Here is a 20981-nt window from a genome sequence, read left to right on the forward strand (position 1 = left end):
GGACGTGGAGTCACAAGTCCTGGGTTCGTGTTCTGCTCTTGCTCTGTTGGCCTAATTCGCTCATTTATAAAATGGTAGAGATGGTCCCAGGTTACATAGTTCCGGTGAAACGATTGGCTTGACATCTAGAGGTAGAAAATACTTGTGTTGAGCTGTTGTTTTCAGAGACAGAATATCAAGAATATTCCATTGTTTTTCAGTCTGCATTTTCTATATTAAAGTGGTATTTTAGAAGTCTAGTTGGGGAGGAATTAAAAAGCTACTTTTACTCTGAAGAAAGTAGTCACAATGTTTAATTCTTTGGTTCAGTTTTGTTGGATATTTTTAAAATGGCTCTAGTTACCTTGTGTTATAGAGAAGTAGATTTTGAAAAAATAAATCATGCTAATAGGCTTTCTTTTGGGTCATTAGTACCAGGTTACCTCCTCCCAGGGGAATGAGAAGTTTAATCCTTCCTGCATAGGTTCTGGGCTTGCTAATGAGTCTTGAAATGACCCACAGGTGAGCCGAAGGAAGGGCAAGCAGAGTGCCTGCCTGGCCCTGGAAACTTATAATTCAGAAAATGCTTTAGTTTCCACAAATTTTGTTAAATGACTCTTTAGAAATTTGACCACTTCTGACCACCCAAACGACCCTGTTCACCTTCCTAGAAAGATTCCAGACTCATTGAGAGAGGCTCTGACCTCATAGAGTCAAGCACAGCAGCCTTTTCGAGACTGGCTATACTGATGGGCTCTCCAACCCAGCTGAGCCACTTGCAGCAGGTCCGGTTCTTAGAAATACCTTTGGATGGGTTTTATGGGCTTTGTTTTACTTTTGCATTTTTGTATTTGTTGGTGATTTATAGTCACATATACTTTCAAGCTACCTGGGAGTTTGTGTTATTCAGAAACCAACACTGGTGGATGGTGAAGAGAAGGGTTTGACATCTGTAATTTTTATGAGCTCTCCAGGAAACCCAAACACGCCCCAGAGTTTGAGAATTTTACCTATTTAAAATCCCTCAACATAAGAGACTGCTAAAACTTCAATGTTCATCAAAATCACTGGAGTGGTCTGGTTGATAAAATGCAGATTTCTGGACCCTAGTCAAGACTTACTGAATATGATTATCTACAGAGTGAGGCCAAGGAAATTGTAGTTTAACAAGCACCACAGGTGATTCTTAGCAGGTGGTGGCCTGACCTGAGAACCATTGTTGAGTGGACCTTAATAGTTCACACTTGGATAGGTCTCTGGTGCTTGTTTCAAAACAAATCTATTGATACATGTAAGTAAGATTTTCATTTGTGGGTCCTCTCATAAGCTATCTGGAATGCTTGTGATTAACAGGTGTAATTTTAATGAATATAATGTCATACTTACCCTTTCTCCCACACACATTCATTCTCTCTGTCTCTCATACACACAGATGTGCCTGCTCATTTTCAGAGCATTTGAATGTCATTAGATACTTCTAGCGTTACAAGTACATAAACATCATTTAGTGTTTGATTCTGAGAGTGGGGAATTTGCTGCATGGTTCTTCTGGGGCTCATTCATTTACAATGGGTATTTCATAGTATAGAGTTTAGGACTTGAATTTTATGATCCAAGATAGTTGTGAATCCTTAGATTATGGAGGTTGCTTTTACAATACAATAAAAGTTTGTCTCATTTTTATAAACTTCTAGCAACACTCCTGACCCACCCTCCCTAGTATCTGGATACTTGAAATTTCTGGTCAGGGTCTGAATAAATGGGAATTTGCTCTTCTCATAAAGGACTCTTACACATAGCATGTTGAAAATATTTAAAGAAAAAAATTTACTGTGTGCTACCTTAATGTATAAACCTTTTGACCTATAAACTGTATTTTGTCCCAAAGCTGTGGGAAAGTAGTGTGTGCATACTGTTGCCCAAAGGCTTAGTATGTCTCTGTTCTGCTCAGATTTGCAAAAATGGGTTAATAAGTACTTGTCACCAACTTGCAGGATTTTCCTTGGTGTTCTTCTTCATTAACCAGTGTTCTTGGGGGAATTGTGAAATATGCATTGTCTGCAAACTACTCTGAAGCACAAAGTCAAATGAACTGTGAAGGTGAGGGCTAAAAACACCTCTCTCACCTTTGTACTTTGTTCTTTGAGTATTAGAGAACATTGATCTGCCAAGTGGCAAAGGGGATACTATTTGGCGGTTTAATTACAGCCAGTGAATGTTATTGATGCTATCAATCAGTGAGACCCAGGGAAAGGGCATGGTGCCAGACCATTCTGTGCTCCCAACAGTGTAATTAAATACCGTAGAACTAGATTCTCAAGGTAAAGTGAGGTCATCTGGAGCAGGGGAACACTTTGTCTTGCAACAAAGGTAAAGGTGGTTATCTCCTCCTTGCTTCCCCTCTTTACATTTCTGGAGGAGTTCTTTGAATGGCAGTGAATGATACAGTCTCTTCTTTGTGTACAGTTAAGGTTGTTGGTGTTTTCCTTAAAAACCCTCTCTCGTAAAATCTTCACAACTGTCATACAAAAGGCTTTAGGAGTACAGTAATTACTTTCTGTTAAAGCTGTTTGGGGGAATATATAGCTCAGGTGTCTAATAGATATTTGGAGAATCAGAGATTGTCTTTGAATGAGACTATTAGTTCCGCAAATCAGCTCATTTAAAAAAGCTTTCCCCATGATTATTCTCTAATGTCTAATCATGTTGAGAGAAAAATATCTTGGTAGGTTTGAAGTTATAAAACATTCAGTAATATTTCAGGGGTTATTCCTTTTAAATTATCTATTGAACACATTTTTCATAGTTGTATAACTTAGGTCAGGTCTACAAAATATATGTAGGTAAAACTTTCTTTGGCTCTGGGGAAGGCTTTTAATAACATTTCTGTTATCCTTTTACTGTATGTTTTATACACACACACACACACATATGTATCTGTTACACAAATCTCCATCTAGGCCTATTTGAGAGGTAAGAAATGCCATAGCTAATCCAAAATGTTTTCTGTTATACTGCCTCTTTTTTTTTTTAATCGATGTATAGCTTATGATCAAGGCTTATTTACCAAAGACAGTCTACCCTTGAAAGAGATTTTGGTTTCCTAATTTTTTTTTTTAAGAGTATAAGTGCATACACACACACACCAGATCCCCGACAAATGGGTCAAAACAAGCCCTAAAACAATAAATCTTGGCTATTGTAGTATACTTGTAATACAGGTATGGATTGCAGACTGTTTATATTTCTAACAGGTGTTTGAAGGGGGATTGTTGAAATAAACTATCTTCTCCTCTGTTTAAAAGAGGAAGATCGTTAGAAATTTTCCTTCAGAAGTTTGAGGAATAATTTTTTAACATACATTCAAGGTTTAGTAAAAGAGTCTCATCCTATTACAGCCTTATTACATTATATGGAACTATAACAAGACCAGTGGTCAGTCTCCAAGTTTGTAGGGAAGGTCATGTGCTTTAAAAGTTATTATGTTCATTATACATGTGCTTTTCCCCCCTGCTTCTCCCCCACCCCAAAGGCAAAGATATCAATCATAATATTAAAAAATAATTGCAAATTATTGTAAGACTGTACAGTCATGGTTATACAATCTTGGATAGGGAACACCTATGAGTAACTAATTAATTCTGGAGGCATTTTGAGTGGTTAGTATGTACCAGCCAGCTTTGCTAAATGTTGGAACAGTGCTAAAATGTGACAAGATGTAGTCTTGTCCTTGGTGTCATTGTGTAGCAGGGGAGACAGCACTTGCTTTATGTGACCATTATTTGGATGTATGGTAAGTGAATGCAGAGTGCAATGGAAAAGGATATGTCACCAGCTGTTGAGAGGCCTCTGTAATGGTTTCAGAGATGATAGGGTTTTACAAAATAGGATTTATCAGGGAGAGAAAGAAGAAAGATATTGCACATGAAGGAATGTCTCATCCAAAGACACAGAGGCCTTTATGTGACATGTACTTTTTTGGAGGACACTTGCATCTAAAAACTGTAAGTGTGCTTGTTCTATCAAGTAATAACCTTCTACAAAAATGATTGGTAGAAAAATTTGATCCATCCTAGCCCCATATTTTACATTTATCCTTTTTAAGTGGAGACCTAATTTATAAGAGGAACTATAGGAATGAATTTGGGGCAGATTAATTCATTTGTTCATAGACACGTATCTGCCTTGTTTTGAAAAGATCCACTGTGACCTTTGAGACTCATTTAAGATATTTACAGATGGTACCAAGAAGAAATTTCTCTGTGGAGTATTTAGTGTACACACAGAGATAGAATCATTATACTTTCATTACAGTATGTATAAGTAGGTCAAAGAAGACTCAGATATCTGAGGTAACATTGCAGTGAAGCAGTTTTTTTCTTCTAGTTATAGAACAAAAGGAAACTTATTGTAGATGGTATTCAAATTAACTTTTTTTAAATTGCCACACTGATTTTTGACTATTCTCCTCACCTAGCTTATGGTGGAAAAGCTATCTCAGTATTGTATATGTATATGACAAACACATATACATTTCTGTAACCTGTTACTCCCCTGCTTATAAAAGCTCCACCTTGACGTTTAGGACTCGACCATTTCTAGTCCAGTGTTGTCACTGTCCTATAGAAATTTTTATCCTGTCACATCTGGGTTCTTTACCCTTGAAGATGCAAGTCTGACTCTTACCTCCTGCCTTGCTTGGGTCATCCCTGCCTATACTGCCTTATACCACCATCATTACTTACCAAGTTTTATTTGGCCAACAAAGCACTTATTTTTCGCTGCACGTTACCTTTCTCTCCTATTTGGTGGTCTGCTCTCTGAGGACAGGCATCTTCATCTTCAGAGCACCTCACAGAAAACCTATGCTTTTGTCTGTAATTTCTGAATGAGGAAGTTTCTATTTATTGTTCACAAGAAAGAGTGGGAGACCTGCTCTATATACTCAAAGATGGGAAAATTCACAATTTAAGTGAAATTAAAAGTGAAACTGTGGCTTCCTGTTAGGTGTTAGGATTCAGTGAAGATACAGTCAAATGATGGGTGTATAAGGGACTTAATGGCCTTTTTTTTCTTTTCTACAATAAATGAAGATTTAGCTGTTATTTTTTTACGTGAGATTTTCTACATAATGCACATGAGCCTGTGTTGTTGTCTATCATCTGTGTCTCTCAAACCTTAGATGGAGTATGTGAAAGTCCTAGAATGTGTAACCTACCAAAATTGGCCTGTTGAGAACCTTTTTTCTTTTTCCACATGTTACCAACCAGTAAAAAAAAAAACAACTAATTAGCTTTTATTCTAAACAGCTCCAGTTTACTTATATCACATGTAGCGTGTAGTTCCTTCTTTAGGTTTAACTTTGTAACTCAGCTATTTAATCTGTTGACAGTGCCTTAGACATGCTAGATGCTCAAATATTACATAAATTATATTTTAAGTTTATTTTGGGGGGTAAAGTTGTGACAGGTATCCTGATAGTATGGTTTTTGTTGGAGATTGCGTCTGATCAAGTTTCAGAGTCTTGAAAGAACCCTTAAGAGCTTTTACTGCAGAATAGCTTTCTAAGAATTGGGTGAATACGGCTATTTTTCTATAAGCCAATTTAACTTGTATTGTTTCCAATGAAGCACAAAAAGCCAGATTGTTTGGACAAGCATCACACCTTCTAGTCATCTTGTCTGAGAGGTACTTCAGAAATAGCCCCTGCAGGAGGCCGTGGAATAGATTCACTCAGCAGGTATTGGAGTGCTTACTTGGTAGATGGGGCTGTCCATAAATACACACATATAGGCAGCCCTCGGGTTCACATCTGCAGATATGAAGGGCTGACTCTATTTGTTGTACTACACTGTTCTATATGAGGACCTTGAGCATCTGTGGATTTTGGTACCCACAGGGGCTCTTTGGATACTGAGGGATGACTGTACGTATAAGAATAAGTTTCAACCCTTTAGGAGCTTAAAGCCTAATACTGTAAAAGCGTTGTAAGTGAATTGCAGTGCTCCCAGTTACTTGGGGGCAGCAGGGAGGCTCTGAAGCAGTCTGCTGCTCTGGTAGTGTTGGAGAAGCCCAAGCACATCTGGGTATTGGGTCCTAAGTACTGAAATTTGCCTTCTCTAAATCTCTCTAACATCCTCAGAGTATATTTAGTGAAAGTGTCTAAAATGAAAAATTTACAATTCTCCCTGCTAGTGTAGGCTTCTTAGTGTTTCTTCTTAGTGTGAATTCACATTGGGTCATTAGGCCCTGGTTTCTTGGTGACTCTTGTAACCATCCCATATTCAGAAACATTCATGTAACCCTAATCTAACTTGATGTTAGGCTCTATTTCATTAAGTCCATTTATTGTGTCTACTACTGTCTACCAAAAAAGTATCCTGTTTCTCATTCTGCATTTCACATTAAGCTCTAAGAGACCTCTGAGAAGGAGTGAAGAAGTAGGAGGATTTGATATGTGGCAGGTTCTTTGGAGAAATTGTTGGCTTTTCTTATCAGTCCATTTAAAGATGCTGGATGGGAATTCCCTGGCAGTCCAGTGGTTAGGACTCCACACTTTCACTGCCGAGGGCCTGGGTTCGATCCCTTCGGTTGGGGAGCTAAGATCCCACAGGCGGCACGGTGCAGCCAAAAAAAAAAAAAGATGCTGGATGTTGACCCTGTGTATGACAGTAGGATGGTCTTTCCATCATGCTCTGTTTCTAGGATGGCCTTTCCATCATGCTTTGTTTCAGCCAGGCTTCAGGCTTTCCAACCTACTCATCTGCTATTCTCTTAAAAAATACTTGTTTTGTAATATTGTAATTACAAATTTTATTGTAATGAGAGTTTTGATAATAACTGCAATAGATTTGGAAGAAGCTTTACTTAATCTTTGAACTGTTTTTCTGTTAAAGTACATACATCTTCCTTGTGCCAAATCTCAGAGATACTGGTAATATTTGAGTGTTTTTCTTCCATAAATTGGGGCCTCTGATAATGATAACCAATTAATACCCCAGTTATGAGGATCAATTGAATTAATAAATGTAACATACCCAGGACAGTACCTGGCACATGGTAAACACTTAATAAATACTAGGAGCTATCATCATCTGTATTGTTACATAATTTTATATATGTGAAATCATTATATTATGATGAAAACATAATTATTGTTCTCCAGCTCTATGCTCTTAGTTTTATCATTCTGTTTAATCATTTTAAAGTCACTGTGAGGTAAGGACTATCATTAACATCAAATCACAAATAAAGAAATACACTCTTCAAAGGACCTAAGGAAATTATTCCCAAGTTATATAACTGGTAAGTGACAAAGCCAAGACCTGAACTTAGCTCTGTGAGACTCCATGCCCTATGATCTTACTCCTTTGTAACTTTGGAGAGTTCTAGTGCTGCAAGCACCAGTTTCAGGCCACTAGTTCAAAATATGATCTCTTGTGGCCCGAATTTCACCAGTAATAGTGCATTCTCTTTTGCCGTAAGTTTTTTGACTTAGTACTAAACTAACTCGTGTTTGCCTCAATTCCAGCCTATTCATTATTCATGTTACTTGACGTTTTAAAGATTATGTGGCCAAAGAAACAGGCTCATTTCTCATTTTCGATATTAAAAGTTAGGGAATCTCCTTTCTTAACCACTATTGCAAACAACTTAATATAGACAAAGCAGGAATGGATTCTTCGGTGGTTACAGCTGAAACTCCCATCTATTTTTTTTTCCATGCCACTTTACTGTAATCACTTTCTAAAATTTTAATGAGCTAAGTGAAGGTATGGGATTGGAAATGGAATACGAACATTTTAATTGATGGATTCCTGCTTAGACCTTGGAATGACTAATCCATCACCACTGCAGTAGTGGATATGATTTAACCACACACCGCATTCAGATGTCATATCCACTACCATCGCTCTACTTGTGTTTTATTTTTTGGTAAATTCTTTGCGTGCAAAGATCTTGAGGAATTTGGAAGGTATTTGTGGCCTCTCCAAGTTGCATTTCAAGAATATCTTTACCCTGGACTTCCTGTTTGCTTTTACCAGCATGAGAGTCCTTGCTGAACCAACTGTGTACTACAGCCAAAGCAGAAGCAACAATAAAAGGACAGATACCTGCCAACTATGATAGTTGAATAAAAAATAAAGATGCCTGTCATGACAACCTATTTGGACCCTCATTTAATTGATGCACATGGATGAAACTGTTCTGGGTAACATTTAATAAACTCTGCTTAAGGTAATTTTTCAGAGGGTGTTTAAGATGTGTGAAAAGGGAAATCTAATCTGTCAAGTCCTCCGTTTATGATTAGTTGTGTCATACAGATTTCACAACCAGCATACTTTTGTTTTCCTATGGCTCTTTAGTAGTTTTAGTATTGTTTTTAACAGTGTCATATGTGATCACTTATTCTTAGCTTCATCTTTAAGTTGGATATAAGAATCACCTGCCTTGAATTTTATTTAATGATGTTGCACTAAAACTTGGAAATGATGTGAAACTGGGAAAGTCCCTCTGGTGTAAAACATCCAGTTGCTGTTTTCCCTTTATCTTAAATGGTACGTGATTCTTTTCAAAAAAGAAGGTAAAGCGTGTTTTAGCCTCAGGATTCTTTTTTTTCTTTTTTTTGGCCACGAAGTGCACTGCATGAGATCTTAGTTCCCTGACCAGGGATCGAATCCACGCCCCCGCCTGTGGAAGTGCGAATTCTTAACCACTGGACTGCCAGGGAAGTCCCAGTCTCAGGATTCTTAGTTTGATTTATTTTTTTCTCTTCAACTCCCCTCACCCCTGTTAGATTTTTCTCAAATATCTCATAAATAATTCTCAGGCACTACTAGTAGGAGAAATACAGTAACTGTCCTAAGGGAAAGGCTCATTTGATGTATTTCAGATTTCCTTATGTATAAGAAAACATTTGGCAAAATTAAGGTTCTTTCCTTCTTGCATATCTTTTCTAGTATCTCCTTATAAATGTCTGATCATTTCTCTAGAAATTTGCATGGTTTCAGACTGTGTGTTGCAGCCAGTGGTGTAATGGAAAACCCCTTGACAAAGAGTCAAGACTCTGGTATTCTACACCCAACTCTTTTGCTCTGTGTCTTTGGACAAGTATGAAGTTTCCCTTTTTTTCTAAATACAAAGAGTTTGGACTAAATGATATCTGTATTTTTGCTCCAAAATTACAATACCCCCACCCCTGCAACATATAACTGTGTTTAAGATTTTATTGCCTCTTGAGATTTGAATCCCCAGTTTACAAAATGAGACTTCATTTTTTTTTTTTTTAAAGTTTAGTGGAATCTACAGTCAAGTATATTCAGAAAGTACCATCACATAGGATTTTTGGTATATTAGCAGATTGTGGCCTCTCCTAACTTTCTAGACAAGATTTCAAAATTAAGTCTCCTCAATAAGTGTGTGATGATAAATCATCCTCATTACAATATATGTTTGGTAGGTACTAGGGTGAACAAAGAGGATAAAGACAAGGTTTCATATTTCAAGCAGTTAAGCCAGTCACAAGACACAGTAACAGATGAGTACATCTTGGTTTCCTCAGTATTTAAGAGAACAAGGCATATAATGCAGTGTGGGCACAGGTAAGGGGTACCCAGCTCAGACTAGAGTGGAGAGGATGGATGAGAGTTGACTTTAGAAACTAGGTGATTCCCAAGCAGAGTCTGAAGTGACGAAAATTTAGATGACTGGAAAGAGCAGCTTACACTAATACAGGGAAGTGAGAGCAGGAAGCTTTGGGAAACTGCTGAAGGTTGTATGTGTTTATATAGAGAAGCTAGTCAGTACCCTGAGTATAATGGACTAAGAAACTTGAAATTAATCTTAAAGCATTAGGGAGTCCCTGAGAGATTTTAAGCACAGAATAACCCAATCAAATGTATTTTGTGGTATCTCTGAACTTCTCGTTTGAATCAAGACAATCTTTTAGACTGAAAGCATTCAACCAACCCAGTCTCAGTAAAATTTGAGGTTCTGTGTGTGTTTTCCATGGATGCAGTATTCTCTATTCTTGGAATACCTCTTAAAGGCAACTGCTCTAATCTACAGTACCTTTACTAAGTCTTCCTGTTAGGTATGATTATTCCTTTTATCTCCAGCACCTTTGCTAGAGGGAATCTTTAATTTCTTATGGACTTACTTCTGTATGCTTTGTTCTCTCAAGTTTACTCATTTGCAGCCCTCTGTGAAACAGGCTTGTCCTGTGCAAAACCTAATCTTGGACGGATATGTATATGTCTTGGTGTGTGTTTGAGACCTGTTCCTGGTAGGGTTTTGCGTTTAGAAGTAGATCAAAGGACATTGCTTCCTTTTGGTGGGTTTTGAGGTCTGTGGCCTGAATTGTGGTTAGAGGTCACATCTTTCTGTGTGTTTCTGAGCTCTCTTGGAGGGTCCAATATAGCTCCCTGCCTGTAAAGCCTTGATGCTTTCACAAGACCTTTGCTACTGCCTGCCAGAGCTGGAGCTAATTTTTATTTAGCGATAGTATCATTTTCCTCAGTCCCATCAAGACTCCGTTTTTTGATACGAGCAGCAATTAACTCTCAGTTTAAATAGGCATAACTATGACCTTGTCCACTTCTTTCAGCTGAAGAGATTGAATGGAGCTTTTCAAAAAAAAAGTCTGAAGTGGCAAGTATCTAATTTTCAGGTTTAATGTTTGTAGTCCTGGGTCAGTAATTGACAAGTGATAGAAGTTGTTCAATGGTGATCTTGCCAGTGGGAGATTTTTCAGATGTCCTTAGTTTAATAAAGAAGAGATTGCTTTGTTCATTTATAGTCCTTATCACTTTAATCTGTTGGTATTAATGTTCACTGTCACTGATCATTGATGAAGCAGAGAGAATTGAGAGCAGTTGTAGTTTTGGACAAAAGCATTTAGATTGACTGCTGATAAAGTGATGTGCAGGGATTTTGAAACTTACTATGTACATGTAGTAAAGTACCAATTCTTTCCATAAGATATTTTCATTTCTTTTAGTTCTGTGTATTTTGATTAACTTGTGTTTTGATAGCCCATTCTTAGTATATGTGTTACTTGTCTTTGAATGTTTAATGTGTAATTAGTTTTAGTTGCTGATGAAGAAATGAGGTTTTAATTGCAAGGAACATACTGTGTCTCAAACTATTCCATTTTCAAGACCTAATTACTTTGATAACTCTGTTTTTATCTCTGTTTTGTCCAGTCTGATCTCATTTGTGAAGAACAGTTTGAGAAGCCATTGGCTAGAGCATTTATTTGTCTGGTACTTCTGATTGTCTCCCATCCTTTTCCCTTCAAGTAATCTCAGCACTGCTTGTCTTTGTTTATTATATCACTTGTAGGGTTGTGAGGAATTCCAGAATAAACCTGAGTTTTAAATTGCTATCTTTGGAGTAGATTGGTGTTCAGTGTTGTACTTTCTGTATCATCTTTAAATATTTAAATTGCAGACTCTCTGGCTGCCTCTTAAATTAGATCCTTCACTTAGTAGTTTTGATATTTCATAACCTTGCTCCTCAGGCATTAAATATTTACCTGTTTAAATGGCAGTGAAAATGTAAAATCCAAACCTATCTATTAATCCAGTGAATGTAGATTGGAGAACAGCTCTCACTTGGTGAAAGAAGAAGCTATTTTGACGCCACTGGAACATAATGCTGGAGGTTCATTGTATCAAAGTATTTCTTTTTTTTTTTTTTTTAAACATCTTTATTGGGGTATAATTGCTTTACAATGATCTGTTAGTCTCTGCTGTATAACAAAGTGAATCGGCTATATGTAGACATATCCCCATATCCCCTCACTCTTGTGTCTCCCTCCCACCCTCCCTATCCCACCCCTCTAGGTGGTCACAAAGCATCGAGCTGATCTCCCTGTGCTATGCGGCTGCTTCCCACTAGCTATCTATTTTACAGTTGGTAGTGTATATATGTCCATGCCACTCTCTCACTTTGTCACAGCTTACCCTTCCCCCTCCCCATGTCCTCAAGTCCATTCTCTACGTCTGGGTCTTTATTCCTGTCCAGCCCCTAGGTTCATCAGAACCATTTATTTTTTTTTAGATTCCATATATATGTGTTAGCATACAGTATTTGTTTTTCTCTTTCTCACTTACTTCACTCTGTATGACAAACCCTGGGTCCATCCACCTCACTACAAATAACTCAGTTTTATCGAAGTATTTCTAATAAAGAAGCTGCCATAAAACAAGACCATGTCTTGGGTCTTCTCCACAGGGTTTTATTTTAGTCTTGAAGAACCACAAAGATAGACTTAACACTTTGAGGTTTCAGGTAGCCCAAGAGTAGTTCTCTAGGTAAGTATTAAAGCCAGGCACCAGTTTGAGCTCCAGACCCACAGAAAAATCAGAGTCAAGAATTGCTGATAATTGCCAGATAGAAAATTTGGTCTGGAAACTGATTTGAATCTCCAAAGTAAAATACAAGTCCATATCCTATTGCAAGTCTTCTGCCTACTTTGGTCTAAGTATGTTTTCTGTTTATAATCCTTTGAGGTAGAAGAAGAGGAAGAAATACTTTCCGTTTCCTGGAAGGGGGGATGTTGCTGACAGTGATATCCTTGATAGAGAGGGGAGGGGGGGGGCTGCTTTAATCCCAAGAAACAATAAACGTATAGAGGGGAGACATAGCACATTGATCTGGGAGGAGAGAAGTTGCCCTTCCTTCATCTTTATTTCCTGGAAGTGGGCAAGGGGGAGTGGTGGTACGATGCTCATTTAATGGAATTCTAAAACTTAGAAAGTAATAAAACTAATTTCAGAATTCTTATTATGATGTGTAGTTTTTCCAGTTAATTGCAATTAGTGGCCACTCATCGTTTCTTGGGAAAAGTTGCTTTAAAAAATATTAATGGGAAAATAAAATAACTTGACTTAACCGTAATTTTTGGTGCCATCCTATTCTACTGTCTGTCCTCCTCAGTTTCACTGTGTGTGTGTGTTTAAGAAACAATCAAGATTAATTTAATTTTTCAAACTCTCAGAACAAGTGCACTGATGAGCTAGTTACTGTAATGTGGTATTGTGGCATGAAAACCGGACAAGGAGACAAGGACATGGGTTCAGAAGATCAGAATTTTAAGCCAGAGTTCAACACTTGTGTATAACCTTAGGAATTTTACTTACCTTGTCTATATCTGTTTCCTCAGCTATAAAATACTAATGTGTGCCCTCACAGGGTTGTGGTGAGGCACAAACAAAATACTGTATCTGAAAATGCTTTGCAAATGATGAAGTCCCATAAGCCCCTATGTGTAAGTTAAATGGAAATATTGTTACCACCATGAGCTTCTATACAATCAATCACCCAGTCGGCCTGTGGTGATAGGAACCAGTTCTTTGACAAAGTTACTGAAAAACAATATTTTGAGAAGGTTTGTTACTGGTTCTTGGAGCCCTTTTAATGTAGCTGTGTTCTAAAAATGTACCTGGGATTTGTTTTAATCAGGTGTCTTACCTTACATACAGACACATAAATGATTGTTATGAAGGAGAAAGTTTATACTTAACTGATCTCTAGAAACAGGAGGCACAACGTTCCATGCAAGGCCACATGGGCAAGCACCAGGGATGGCTAGGAGGCAGAGGGGAGAGGGCAGAGCATGGCCCAGAGCTTTTGTTGGGTCCTAGTGGAAAGCTAAGGACAAGGCAGGACAGGTACACTGAGTAGGTTTGGCGTTGGGTAGTGTGAGTAGTTTTGGAGGGCTCTGGTCTATAGGGGTGGTCCCTGATTGTAAGTTACCTGGCCCTAAGCTGATTTAGAGCAGGAGGAATATTGGCTTGATGTGAGGATTTGATAAAGGAGTTGGGGGTGTGGTCTCTGGATTGACTGGTTTGTGTATCAAAGGTACCTCACGGGGGAGTCATTTACTATCTCTAGAATTAGCTATTCCTGGGAGGGGCAGTCTCTCCAGGATCAAGGCCACAAATGCCAGAGCATCCAGAATACAGAAAATAAGAAAATATAGTCAATACAGGTTGGGAATTAAAGAAGCAATGTGAACTGAAGACCAGACACTGAAAGAAAAAAAAAAAATGCAGATAACATGACTGACCCAAGTATGTTTTCAAAGCTTTTACATAAGCACTAAATATAAACCCGTTTTCCTAAATATATTTTAGGATAACTTTTAAAACACTCCACCCACACTACTCTGAAATGCACAAAGCAGTGAATGTCACTGCGTGAGTAAATTATTCTGGAACACAGTAAGGGACTCAGGTTACTCTCAACTGTAATGGTTGAGGTCTTTACCTACATTCTCAGATGCATGTAGAGGTAAATATAGTGTAGTCACCTAGGTTTTTAGGCTCTGTGCTAATAGCGGTTCAGGTGGATTAGAGATTATTTTATTATTCCTATTAACCATATAAAGAAGGTAAAATTTGTTCAAATTCAAGAGCCCTTAATGAATTAAACCTGGTTTTGAGCCCAGGCATATTGGTTAGAGAGGTGTCACCTTTGCTTGAGCTTGTGTTGAGGCTGCCTGCTTCATCAGTCATTGGAAGTAAACCTCCTAACTCTGAGCATGTGTAGTGCCTATTCTGTTGCCCATGGGAAGTGGCTCTTTATAAGGGGAACACTTCAGTCACACAATCTGGAGCAGACTAACAGCTGACTTGGTGAGAGCTCCCTGCCACTGAAATAAAGCCTTAGAGTCCTAGATTCTAAGAGTGTCTGAGTGGTGGGATTTTTAGCTTACCCAGGTAAATGAAGGATTGTATTTTAGAAAAGAAATTGGTTGTTCGTGTATTCACATCACTGAATGCACATATAGTTTATTTGCTTTGTTTTTATCAGTTTTTAGCAGTCCCAAGATTAGACTGCATTTGAATTATTTTGAGCACTTGGAAATTTCTTTCATTTCTTGATTTTCACTTATATTTAAGTTCCCCAGTCTTCATTGTTCTTAAGTATTTAGGCATAAAGAAAAAAGGAGTAGTATGTGAATAGTTACCTATCTTTTCTCCACCACTATTCCAAATTACCTGTGTCTGTAGTATAAGACAGTGCTAATGTGACTTCCAAATACAGCTTTTGGAACAGCAGGTGTAGTTTCACTTGTTATTGAGCAAACTTGTTGAATAAAGGGTAAGAGTATTAAATGTTAACACGATGGGGATTGGGGTGAAAGAGAGCAAGACCTTTATAAAACCTGTCTTTTTTTTTCTGGAAAGGAAAAAATAGTGATAACACAGAGAACTGTGGACATAATTGAAATCATGGAGAAAATATTTGGTGTTTCGTACCAAATATCAAAAACTGTTTAACTTGAAAAGGTATTTTTAAATTTTGTTTTGCAGTAAGCAGTGAGCCAGATTAAAGGTGGATACTAATGGCTACCATGAACAGGCAGAAGTTATCTTGTCATGGTACTCCACCAAATCAAGCCCAGGAGTAGACTCATTGGCCATTTTTATGAATGGTCTGGCAGATGGGGTATACTGTGAAGGTCCTGTCCTAGTAGTCAGTCCAGAAGAGCTTACAGTTAAACTAAAGGAAATGAGGTCAAAATAGCACAAGACTCAGTGCTAACTTAAAATTGGCAGAGATAGGTTATAGGCACAGAGCTATTGGTCACAGTTTGGGCAAGATCTAGATGACGTGATGAACTCTCCTTGAATGCCGTGTGCCTTGCAAACTGTTGTGGACCTACGGGATCAATGGGGTACTATCCTGGCTTTACTCAGCAGATATTCTAACACGTGTGATGTGCTAAGATACAGTGATAAGAGAGACAGATACAGCTCCTTTCCTCCTGGAGTTCATGTAAAGAGTGTTGATGATAAATACACATGGACTTGTTGTGTCTTCCATCCTGGTAGAAGTTTGGACACTATATCTCAAAGATGGGAAGCTTTTTGAAAGGGTACCTAAAATGGCAGGTAAAGTCAATAAACCAATAGACAGACTTAAGACCTTTTGAAAATCAAGATTAAAGAGATTTGTGGACAAGAAGACAGTAGGCAAAGGATAACGGGAGGTACAGTTCATTCATGCTTCAACTTCTTGCAATTTAAGGATGATAGCTATTTTCGAATAAATCAAAAGGACGTACTTATAATAAATTCTTCAGAAACTTTGTACCATCACCCCCAAACCCTGAGATGGGAGAAGTGCAAAAACAACAGTTCACACAGATGTGTCAGGTGAATTTAGAATCTTTAAGCTTGGTCTTCTGATTGAGCCTAAATCCCTAGTTTAGGGGGATTTCCCCGCTCAAGGCTAACTTATTACCATGAGTAGTACTCTGCTATGTGCACCATTGGTCTGTTTTGAACACTTACAAAGCTAGGGGTAAATACTGTCTTCTCTCCATACAAGGGAATGGCGTTTCTCATTTGTCGAGAATTTCTCCAGAAATGAAACAGTTCACTCTGGACTTGCTTGCACTTCAGTGTTTGTTGTGTACTTCTAATGCAGAAGCTGCTAACTAACTTGAGGCAGTTTTTGGGTTTGGGAAGGGAGGTCACTGAGTGTGCATATACGTTTCATTGCTCTCTTCCAGGTTTCTTATGCTCGCCCAAGTTCAGCTTCTATCAGAGATGCAAATTTGTACGTCAGTGGACTTCCGAAAACAATGACACAGAAGGAGTTGGAACAACTTTTTTCACAATACGGACGCATTATTACTTCTCGTATTCTGGTTGACCAGGTCACTGGTAAGTAGGCAGCTGCTCTGGACAATCTTTTCTGCTTTCCGACTGGCAGATGGTGAAATATTCTGCCTTCCCATACAGAAGTCTTACTTGTGGAACACATCAAAGGTATATGTGGGACAGAAAATGCAGTTTTCTGCTGGGACTGTTCATAGATATGCATGGATAAGAATAGATTGTGGAGTGTAGTGAGCAAGCTTGAGTCATTTCCTCCGCAAAGGTGCAGGTTTGGAGTCTGTTTTGTGGCTTGTAATAAATTTATAAGTATAATTATTACATGTAAGTTATTACACATAATTATTACAAATTAATCTTCATTTCCAAGCTGCTGCATGAAAAAAGCTCCCATTCTCCTTATAAAGTACTAATAAACAATCTTATTTTTGTGAAAAACATAGTTTAGTGCAGCTAATTCTCCAGGAGCGGATTACACTACATCTATCCTGGTAATTGCTGTTAAGGCTATTTTTCAGGTCCATGTTGTGTTGTATAGGCATGTGTAAGAGTTTAGAATTTTGAATGTTAAAAATTTATTTTAGCCCTTATATTACTTTTAACCAAACCAAAATAAGAAGACTAATATGTTTATTAAAAATTTTGTATGTAAGGGAGCTAGCTCTTCTGCTAAAGCTTTGAGTTAAAGAAAAACTAGCAATATAGATTTGATGATGGATCTTAAAAATAAGGCACCGGCATATTTTTCTATTGTAAAAGCAATATTCTTTTTAAAACATAATGAAATTAGGGAAACATGGTAAGGAGGGGGAAAAATAACCTATAATGCCATATACTTAAGCAGTCACATTAAGATTTTGTGAGTAGTCTTTTTTTGGGGGGCGGGGTTTCTTTGTTTTTTAAGAAAATAGGTTTTTCAAGAAAATAGGTTTTTCTTTTTTCTGTGCGTTTCTTCTTTCTCCCCTCCTTCACTCTCCCTATTCTCTTTCTCTCTCCTTTCCCATCTCTCTCTCTCATAATTATTGTACCTGTGGAGATAGTTGTACATTGCAACGTGTGATTGTTTTTCTTTTTAAAGAAACAATGGACCACAGAGTAAAATTAGGCCAAGTTTTTAATTCTTCAAGTGACGATCAATTTAGTTGATCTGAATTTGATCAGAAGCAGCCTATGGTATGCCCCTCTGTGCTGTTAGTTAACCTCTTACAGAGTCTGAATACCGTACTTCTGAGTAAAGTGATATCTACCATCATTCACATACTTGGGAGAATGGCCTGTAGGTTTTGCTGTATGGAGAAAATTTAGTCCAGTGAGGTATATAAAAATGTGGTCTTTTCTTCTTAGGTGCATTTTGTAATTATCATACATTCTATCACAGCGTATTGTACAACACAGACTGCTAATGGGGTCAAATAGAAATCCAGGCCTAGCAATCTAGATATATTTGTTTAGAGCAACAAAAATGGCCTGATATTTTGTTCATATTAGTCATGCTTTTTCATTCATTCATTCTCAGTGAGGACTTGTGAATCAAAAGTAGATTTCTTTCACCTGTGATACAGAAAGCCCATCTCTTAACTGCAAGTCCATCCTGAGTATATAGGCTCACAGGTGGATTTATCTCACCACCTCCTGGTTTAGTCAGTGGTTCTCATGTGTGATTCTGCACCTAGAGCATCAGCATCCTCCTGGAACCTCCTTAGAAATGCACAGTCTTGGGCTCCACCCAAAACCTAATGAATAAAACTCTCAGAGTGGGCATTTTACCAAGCCCTTTGGGTTATACTGATGCATGCTCAGGTTTGAGGACCATAGGTTTAGATGACTCATCCTATATAGAGGCCATTTCGTTGCTTATCTAATGCTTTCCTTATGGAATAGTCAAGTCCTAGGGGTTATTCATTCTTAATAGATAACTGAAAGGATAGATTTGCTGTCGTTTCACCATTTCATCTTTATACTTAAGACTTACAGAGTGAAATTATCCACTTTACCTAAAATGAAAAATCCTGCAATTTTGTTATTCAGCCATCAGGTGGTAATAATGTGCAGCAGGTATAGCTTAAATAGGAAGGGTGAAGTGATAGGGGCGGTCTGAGGTAAGTGTATATGGAAAAAATGCCTCATCTACCTTAGAGTAAAATTCTAAGCCATTCAACTTACACAGTATTAATTGTAAAGCAAGCAGACCTTTATTCTTTTTTAAAGTTCCTATAAATCTAATAATGGTCTAGTGCATTTTCTTAGCCTATCTTTCTTAACAACCTCTCACTCTTTTCTTCAGTGACATACTCTGAATCATCTAGGCTTTTCTCACTGCTAGTCCCAAGCTGGTACTGCTACTACCAATTTGCTTGCCAAGAAAGTCTTTCCCTACAACTACTAATCTCATGATGGCCAGCTATGGCCACCCCAAATAGCCTGTTAAGCTAATTAAATGGAATGAGTTGGGTTTCCTGCTACCATTTCTCAAAAGCTGGACAGGTATTTGGCCATCCCTCTGCCTTCCCCTATTCTTGTCTCTCAGGGTGGGGAGAGCGGGAGCCAGGGAATGACATTCCGTAGTCAGAAGTAAATGCTGCCAAAGAAAGAGAGCTTTGAGGCTTTACTTCTATCTTATTTATTTTTAAACTCTACCTCCTCTTTCACCTCTTTTTCTCCGTATAATATTATTTGTATAATAAAGAACCGCCAGTTAAAAACAGTGGGGTAACTTCAGGGAACCAGAAAAGCCTCTTCAGACGTTTTTCGTAAAGGGTCGGTTTCCTATATGATTAAGTAGAATTATATTGTTTAAAAATGTAGCTGAAATATATTTTTCTACCACTGTGCATATATTTTTAGCATAGCTTTTTAGCATTTTTAGCAAATGTCTGTTTCTGTTCTCCTTGTAACAAGAAAAAGAGCCACTGTGCCCATAATTTCTGAACTGTTTGTCCAGTAGCATAATTTGAAAAGTACAAGTCAGGCATACTGTTGACTTTTTTAAAGAGTGTGAGTGCATGAGAGGGAGAGAAGAAGGTGGGGAAAGGAAACATGGATATGCTTGTGTGCTTTCTTCTTCTTCTTGGCTTATTGGTAGCATGTGGTAATGGACTTTAAAATGCATTAATTTAATTTAATGCATTTCATGTATTTAAAAAAATACAAAATTGTAACGCTATACTGAATTGCTACTAAGTCAAGGTAAAACTTTTCTCCTCATGTGATTTTGTGGCAGATGTTATATGTGGGTGAAAACATGTTCTTGAGAAGGAAAAATTAATTTATCCTTTCTTCTCTCCCTCCTGTCTCCTTCCACTCCCTCTTTCCCAAATCCTTACCCACATCTACCATAGGCATATCAAGGGGTGTAGGGTTTATTCGATTTGACAAGCGGATTGAGGCAGAAGAAGCTATCAAAGGCCTAAATGGCCAGAAACCTCCTGGTGCCACAGAGCCAATCACTGTAAAGTTTGCTAATAATCCAAGCCAAAAAACAAATCAGGCCATCCTTTCCCAGCTGTACCAGTCTCCAAACAGAAGGTATCCAGGACCACTAGCTCAGCAGGCACAGCGTTTTAGGTAAGTCTGGTCTGGTTCTTATGCCCAGCTACTCAACTCAGAACTCTCAGGTTCATTGTCCAGTACTTTTACTGACAGGGTCTCCGGTTTGCTGTTATTATTGTTGTTTTCTTTCTTTTTCTTATGGGCACAGAGAAAACCTACTTGGGGAATAGTGTCTGTTGCAAATATCCAGGGTGGGGACAAAAGGACAATAACCTACAGCAGTGGTTCTCAACCAGGAGTAGTTTTGCCCCTCTGGGGGCATTGGCAGTGTCTGGAGACGTTTATGTGGGCACAGCTTGAGTGGGCGGTGCCACTAGCATCTAGTGGGAGAGGCCAGGGATGCTGCTAATCACCTTGCATGTACAGTTATAGCCCCCAACAGCAACAGATTATCTGGCCCCCAATAGCAGTAGTACTGAGGTTGAGAAACCCTGACCTACAGAATGCTGGGGTCTTCTTAACTGTTTCCAGTGCTTTCAAATTCCCCTTTTTAGTTTTTTTCTTGATAAGATCTTATTCTTGTGTTTCATTTTTTTTTTTTTTTTTTTTGCGGTGTGTGGGCCTCTCACTGTTGTGGCCTCTCCCGTTGCGGAGCACAGGCTCCGGATGCGCAGGCTCAGCGGCCATGGCTCACGGGCCCAGCCGCTCCGCGGCATGTGAGATCTTCCCGGACCGGGGCACGGACCCGTGTCCCCTGCATCGGCAGGCAGACTCTCAACCACTGCGCCACCAGGGAAGCCCTTGTGTTTTAATTTTTAGGTCAAGCTCTTTCATTTACTTCGTTTTATAATATGTGCACCACTAAGGGTACCTAACTTA

General features: G+C 38.4%; 1 protein-coding gene across 7 annotated transcripts in view; it reads left to right on the top strand.

Annotated features, from left to right (window-relative positions):
* The window catches only part of ELAVL2 (ELAV like RNA binding protein 2), a 71325-nt gene that overhangs the window by 42830 nt on the left and 7514 nt on the right, over nt 1-20981 (top strand). For all 7 annotated transcript variants that reach the window (XM_024767832.1, XM_024767834.1, XM_024767837.1 and 4 more), the window contains 2 exons: nt 16508-16661; nt 19952-20177. In XM_024767832.1, coding sequence (XP_024623600.1) covers nt 16508-16661; nt 19952-20177 — 380 coding nt within the window. The remainder of the gene's footprint in view (nt 1-16507; nt 16662-19951; nt 20178-20981) is intronic.

This window comes from Neophocaena asiaeorientalis, unplaced genomic scaffold, assembly GCF_003031525.2.
Source record: "Neophocaena asiaeorientalis asiaeorientalis breed wild unplaced genomic scaffold, Neophocaena_asiaeorientalis_V1.1 scaffold434, whole genome shotgun sequence".
Lineage (NCBI taxonomy): Eukaryota > Metazoa > Chordata > Mammalia > Artiodactyla > Phocoenidae > Neophocaena > Neophocaena asiaeorientalis.